This window comes from Rhipicephalus sanguineus, chromosome 9, assembly GCF_013339695.2.
Source record: "Rhipicephalus sanguineus isolate Rsan-2018 chromosome 9, BIME_Rsan_1.4, whole genome shotgun sequence".
In the NCBI taxonomy this organism is placed as follows: Eukaryota; Metazoa; Arthropoda; class Arachnida; order Ixodida; family Ixodidae; genus Rhipicephalus; species Rhipicephalus sanguineus.
The window spans coordinates 60,367,730-60,375,324 of NC_051184.2; the positions used below are offsets into that span (position 1 = coordinate 60,367,730).

At 45.8% G+C, this 7,595-nt stretch overlaps 1 protein-coding gene across 1 annotated transcript in view; it reads right to left on the minus strand.

Moving 5' to 3' along the window:
• LOC125759936 (uncharacterized) overlaps positions 1-5,970 on the minus strand; it is a 46,652-nt gene extending 40,682 nt beyond the window's left edge. Inside the window, exons 1-4 of the mRNA XM_049419445.1 lie at positions 5,790-5,970; positions 2,636-2,761; positions 1,090-1,211; positions 471-585 (exon numbers count right to left, since the gene is read on the minus strand). Of these exons, the coding sequence (XP_049275402.1) occupies positions 471-585; positions 1,090-1,211; positions 2,636-2,761; positions 5,790-5,893 (467 nt within the window). The 5' untranslated portion in view covers positions 5,894-5,970. The remainder of the gene's footprint in view (positions 1-470; positions 586-1,089; positions 1,212-2,635; positions 2,762-5,789) is intronic.
• Positions 5,971-7,595: the final 1,625 nt, after the last annotated feature.

Here is a 7,595-nt window from a genome sequence, read left to right on the forward strand (position 1 = left end):
GCCGGTGAGGGGCAGAAAATGCGAACTTTGAACAAAAAAGGTGAGACAGCGCACGCGAGCGCGACCGCAACTTCCAGTGACATCAGAAAATGGCTGGTATGCTGTGCTTTCACCGATTACTTCGCGTTGAAGGGACAAACAGCACGAAAACCACTTCGTTAGATCGAGCCGCTGTATTCCCTTACGCCAGTGTTTTGTATAGTTGCGCGTCGTTGGATCCTAGAGTAGTTAGCTGCTATCATTTGTTCCTGTAAAATTCCAATTTGTTGTCATCGCATTCATGGCTTCGCCCATGCCGTGAAACGGTGACTTTCTTGTTCCTGCATATTTCGTAATTACTTACATATTCTACAGCGCAACACGTTGGGAGAAGCAGGCGATGTCGCACCATTTTGGGACACTACAGTAAGCGTTCCGTTCAGCTTTTGTGAAGACCTTAATGAATTGAACTATTTTAAAATGATCCTTACTTCATGTCGGTTACCAGCAGTACCACCATGTCCTCGCCGCTCGTACTCGGGAATGCCTCTTCGACGTTGCTGGACTTCGGAAGCTGTACGCCGGTGCTCCCATTTTCAGTGTTGTCTATATTTCGTGAAGGACAAGGTATTCGGCTGTTAGTGACAATATTTCGTGAGGCACGGTACAGATTCTATGCCTACGAAAAATGAGCACCTGTTGTCTTTCATGACTTCGTCATAGTGTTGATTTTTTCTTCAACATAGTGAAGCGTTTCGTCGACGCTGCTATGCATAATGCTAGCTCTTCGTAACTCTCACCACGCTTTTAGGTGTCGCTTCTGTGAAACTGGTTATTCGATGTGAGCCGCAGGTTCGTTAACGGCGGCGGTGTTTGCAGTTTGATGGCAACGCTAGAGGCCCGTGTACTCTGCAGTGTACATGTCGTCTTCCGGCATGTACGCTGCATCGCTGTTTTCGAATCATTCTCGAGGTCTTTTATTTATGAATGAGCAACAACGGTGGTTCAACGGGTCAGCTACGACCGAAAAGTTTCGCATAAAGAAACGCTTTCAGAGCGAGTTGCACTACAGTGTTGACTATATCAGCCGATATACAATGCTGCACATACTGTCAGAGGGAAGTAGGACGAGGCAGGGCAGCTCGATATATGGTTCATCCAAGGTGCCACCAGCAGTCTCACTGGAAGAAAATTTATTGTTGTCAGGATATGTACCACCAGCGATGCGAAGGCTACGACAACATTTTTATGTTGAAATGTGACGATATTAGTACGGATGCGGAGCTTTGAGATGGATCGCATGTACCAGAATCATGACGGAGGTAACGGTCGTCGTAATGCAGGTAGTACTATACATTGCAGCAGCCATTCATTAGTTCCTTAACACGAGTTGTGTCCCATGAACGATAGTCGACACGAGTCATTACACGACTACAAAAACTAGCGAGCGACAGCACTGGCGTGATGGAGCACTCGCAAGCTAGAGTGACAGTTCTCTTAATAAAGCAAACATGTCCTTAGAGACTGGCCCCTTAAAGGGACTGACAATCAATTTTAGGGCGCCTGTTTTCTTGAGCGCATTGGAAGGCTAACTGGCCAGAGTCTAGCCACGGAATGGTAACGTGGAAAACGCCGTGAAACATTTTTAATCAGAATTTATCTGCGGCGAATATGAAGTCTTATACACGCTTGACCACTCCTTGACCACACCACGAGAGGATGCGCTGCTGGTCACGCCCAGCAGCGCATCCTCTCGGGAGCAGGCAGGCGTTGTGCCCCTTTAGGTGGCAGTTGTCAGCCTGTTCCATCCGTATTCCCTCTGCGTCCTTATGTGTTTTGTGCATCCATACCAAATAACAACAACAACAACAACAACAACAACAACAACAACAACAACAACAACAATAACAATAACAATAACAATAACAATAATAATAGCAATAATAATAACAATAATAATAATAATAATAATAATAATAATAATAATAATAATAATAATAATAATAATAATAATAATAATAATAATAATAATAATAATAATAATAATAATAATAATAATAATAGAGACCTGGGTGCAGCGACAGAGGGGTCACGCCGGGCGGTATAAATTTAATAAATATTGCTTTCTTCTTCAGTGCGAGCTTTTTCTCTTGAGATACTATTGCGGAGCATGAGAGCGGGCACTTAGCAGTAAGCAGACTAGCACTAGTAAAGTTTGGTATAAATACTGAAATATACAGCGGTTTATATTGCTGTTCTAGATAATACGGGTCTCCAATGTGCCATATATTATACGTACTCATGTTAGCTATAACCAGAATGACACGTGTTGAGAAGGTATTCTTCGAAGTATAAATACAGGGGTGTCCTATGATAACCGGTTTATCCGATTTTTCTAAAGGCTTAACATTGCACAAAACAAGTGTATTTCCGAAAATGTAATTATTAAGACCTGATTAAGGGCGCAAGTGGTTTGTTGGCAGTGTGACATATCTTAGCATTCAGGGTAAGGCTGCATTTCCAACTGAAAGACTTCACGTAAACAACACATGTGCTTTTGCATTGAAATGACAAATCATGCAGGATACAATGACATGCACATTGAACACATCATCATACGACTGCATTCAACAGAAAATATTCAATAGACACTCACCCAGCACTCCGCTGCTGATTTGTTGCACTGATTGCACCCGGTTGTGCTGTGTCATGGCTGCCCCCTGGCGTCGTAGGCATTGGTCCTTCTTCTGGTGTTACTATCACCCATATTTGCAGGTCGTCACTGGACATGACAGAAACACGTGATGGAAATATTAAAGACCTAGCTAATTTCAATTGTACTTTCGCCACATAAAAGATTCTTTCGCTCACCCGAGAATATTTGAGCAGTCACGGCCGGTATTGTCTTGAATATTACTACAAGCTGACATATTAGCAGAATACAAGCTACAAGCTCAGATTAAAAGGTAAAGCACAACACGACAGCTGACAGCAGTCAATTAACTGAACCATTTCCCAAGGCACCTGTGAGAAAATGTTTTTTTCGTGTATTTCACAGATAAATAAAATAAATAAATATGCATTATGTACCTGCTGTATGCTTTCCGTATTTTATTTGCTTTAATGAACACATTCAGCATTCTCGTGAAACACGATAACGCACTTACATTATAGCACGGAACAGCAGCAGCACTCAAAATTTCCCATGTGGGCTAAAACACCTGGTGACGAAGTAACAATATTTTTCGTAAGCGCATTTTGTCATTGGTCAGTAATGATATGTCGAGCATCAGAATTTACTGAAATATTCTCCTACCAAAATTATTAGCGTAACGAGAAACATTTCGATGATGGGTTGGTGGCACCCTCCCTCGGCCTAGCGGTGAAGGTCGGCGGCGTTTCGCTTGGAACTGCGTGACCACGGATGGACCCCATTCGCCTTCGGTCTTAAAGTGCATTGCACTGAAAGCTTGATGAAACTACATCGTCGAAAGGGGGTACAGACTCTCCTCTAGAAGTGTCGCGATATTCCGCGGCGGCACTTCCCACCTTTCGTCTCGTGACTTAGAGTTGCGCTAGCGCTCTTATCAGCAGTTGCCCTTTGGATTCGCTATAGAACGGAAGCGTCCCATAGCGAATCAGAGGAAGAAGAGCGGTAATTGAAGGAGTGCCAACGCGCACAGAAGTGTGAATAGGCGCGAAAATGGCGCCAAGCCGCAGCCGCTGGTGTCCATCTCCACATTAGTGGATGTGCTCCGGATTTTTTCTCTAAATGTTCTTGACACTTTCACTCGCTTCGAGTTCTGTTGCTGCTCGCTACCGGTTGACTAGTGCTGACCTCCTTGTTCGCTATTTCCTTCATATACAATGCGCCGACTAGAGGGGTGCATTCGGCGTTGCTTTGCGGGAGAGTCGACTGGCATAAAGTTAGAAAACAGAGAAATGAGCCACGCAAATGCGATTACCTTCGTGGCTGAAGTCACTTTTACATAAAGCGTGTCAGGCAAGAAGCAATCAATCGTCTCGTTGGATGTTGCCGCGATCACTTGTCATCCTTATCGCTCTGCTTGTGATGCACGTAACTAGTGTGTATCTGCGCTCCATCATGAACGCGTGATCCGTCAACTTCGTGCCGCTTTTTATCGAGAAACGCCCCTTGCCGTTAAAGTGAGTACAGTGTAGTTCTTCCCCCTCCGTACGGCTGTTCACTTGTTTCTTTCGGGCGCAGGTCAGCCAACTGAAATAAAGAATTGTTGCGGCTTGCTCCTGATCCTGTCGTGCACGTCCCTTCATCGTCGCGGCTGCGTGACAATATCGTATTGGCCGCAAAAAAAAAAAACAGTCCTTTGTCACTGATTAACCATCAAGTCGTCTGTGGCAGTGGCTTCTATCCCAATTGCAACCCGCCGCGGTTTGTCAAGTGGTTACCGGCGCTTGACTACTGATCTGCAGGATGCGGCATCGAATCTCGGCCATGGGCGCATCATTCTATAGAGGCGAAATACTAGACGCCCCTGTACTTTGATATTGGAGCGCCTAGAAGAACCCCAGGCGGCAGCAATTTCCCGAGCGCTCCGCCACGGCGGTTATCAATCATATCGTGGTTTTGGGGCGTCAAACCTCAGCAATTATTGTTAGTATCTATTCGAATCGGACAATAGCCATCGCGAGAGTAATCTTCTCGGAATATGCCAGAATGTTTCCAAATGCAGTCCATCTCAATGTCAGTGCAAGCACTTGTTGTTTATAATAAATTTGCATGTTCCACACGAGAGGGTCTTCGCATACGCAGTGCAGCGCTGTGACGGCGTCAAGAGGCGAAATAACGTAATTAGGCATGCCCCTGCTGATTTTACAATTCTTATCCCCACTTTCAAATCGTAATTCGTAGCACACCAGCACTGCTCGCGTTGCCGTGTATCCCTACAAATTGACCAATAACAATGCACAGTGTTTGTGCATTGAGGACGTTGCTTAAGGGTAAGTAACGCCTCCTCTTCATAAAGAACAATGCGACAAGTACGAGCGCTTACGTCAGCGTAATCTTAAAGTGTGCCTCGATAAACTACTGCAGCTACGTATAAAAGCACAACCGCTAATATAGGATTCAAGGAAAGCTAATACGGGAAATTAAACGTGAAAATGTTGGGGCGCAGGAGTCGTACCATCGAGTGTAGCAGTCAGAGTGCATTCACACTCATCCGAGCCACTCAATCTACAGCAGTGAAAGAGGAGTCTTCTGCAGAATCCCAGTACTGGCAACAACGTTCTTACCAAGTCGGCATAAGCTTCTTGAAGCACAACAGCATGTGTGTGTAAGCTTCTCGTACGGTGATCACAGTGCGCAGTCAGGCATCCTGTTACTCCCATTCCTTCTTTTGCAAACACAATCACATTATTTTCAGTAAGAGCATCTGCAGCCACCCGGTGTAAGGCACTTTAAGCCTCCAGAGACGGAAAACCTGTGTTATAGATTCCTCTGAACTCGGTGAAACAAAAGAAAGAGCATATGCATTTAGAGATTGGCATGTTGTAGGGTGTACTCGAGCTTACATTGGTGTAGCCGGGGGGAGGGGGGCACACTGGGTCCGTGCCCCCGCCCCCCTGGCTACGCCACTGTAAGCTCGAGTACACCCTACAACATGCCAATCTCTGAAAGCATATGCACCCCCCCCCCCCAGATTTCTCGATCACATTTGCCTGCCCGACCGCCACTTCAGATCAAGGAGGTGCCCCCCACCCGAAAAAAAGTTTCTGGCTACGCCCCTGCGAGCTTAATATTCAAATGCCAATATTCTGCAGAAGCTCACCTGACATTCTCTTGAGACGCGCCCGCCTGATTTGTTTCCGGATGTACTTTGTAGCTGCCACCAGCAATCTGTGAATAACGTGGGAGTTGTTCGTCAACGGCCATGTCCGTTGGTCTACGTGCGCACTTTGCAGAAACGTAGCACAGTGGCAAAGCTGTGGACGGACGTCAACTGAGCACCAGTGTAGCGTGCACCCTGTGCCAAAACTAACGAACGGCGTCGAGACGTGACACGGCGCATGCGCATCCTTGCGCGCTCAATGCGCAGGAAAATTGCCGCATTATGTTCTCTCTCTCTCGTTTACCACAATCCAGACTGCCCATATGCTCCTATATCACGCATAATCATATTTCCGCTTTTGTTAAATGTCAAATGGTGGCTAAACGCTTCTCGCGAACTCGCACAAATAGACGATATTGAATGGAATATTATTTTTCGCAAAAACGGCCACTTCCGCCAATATTCCAGGTGGCGTAGTTGCAAGATTGCTATTCACTTTTCAATTTTCTCTTTTTTTAGGACTCTAAAATTCAACATCACGCTTCATATTTGAGCGACCATTTAAACCAAAGGATCGCTGTACTGTCATAAGTAATATGCGGGCTGTTTTGGAAGAATATTTGGACACTAATTACTCTAAAAACTTTTCGCATTCCCCGGGAAATCTTTTTCGGCTCACAACAACAATTTTAACGTGGCTAGCTTGCGACATGGGTCTTGCCACTCTAATTAAGATAGATATGTCACGCCCACAGCGAGCGCTCGCCGTTCGTGTCCTGGAAGTAGCGGGCTGCCTGATGCAATGCAAGAAAATGCACGCGGGGTAGATTACAGTCATTAAGGCGAAAGCCCTTCATACCTCATCAAACGCGAAAATTGACCGTTGGCAGCGTACTCAACACGAGTGGGTGGGCAAGAAAGCGTCATGTGATGGTGTGACTGTATGATGTCATCATGACACCACAAACAGTTGAATCTGTTACGTAAATATAAAACGTCGCATTATGACGTCATCACTTTACGTCGTCGATTACTCCGAACCAAAGAGTTCCTTGCAATATTTACTAGAGAGAACTGCGGCGCTGCGATCGTTCAGTCATCATGGGAATGATGGGTAGAACATGGATTTTGCCTAGTCCGAGTGCTTGTGGCTTGGGACTTGCTTGCGACTTTTTTACAGCGACAGCTGTGATGACAGTCACAACAAGGGCCATTTTTGGCGCCGTAGTTGTCCGCCGCCGCCGCCGGTGTCCGTAACCGCTATCACGCGAAATAAGAAACATTTGCAGGAGGGAACGGGGTTCGAACCTGGACCCTCTTCGTGGGAGCCCAGTATTCGACCCCGGAGCCATGCCTGTACTTGAAACCGCTTTGCAAAAAGACCCTATACAGGCTTCATGTTGGGAGGGAACCACATTGACATGTGTAATGTAGCGTGGTAGAAGAGTAAAATAACAACCATGCGTCACACAATGCCAATTGCGCAACGAGTGGGTTGTTGAATGCTTCCACTTCAATTCGAAGGGCTATGTCCATAGTTCTTCATCTTGTGCCTCTGCTATTTCTTCCACTGTATAGGCCATTACGCTTAAGCTCTTACAAACAAGAACCTATCTTAACCCGATGTTAAATAACAGGATTTATCCGGAGTTCTCTACTCCTACAACATGCCACAAATGCCACGAAACCATAGATCTCACTCATATGCTCTGGCGTTGCTCCGCGTTACGCAGCGACAAGCAAAACATTGAAGAGCGATGGGACGCAGCTCTGCGCAGTCTGACATTTAAGGGACAATTATTGGCA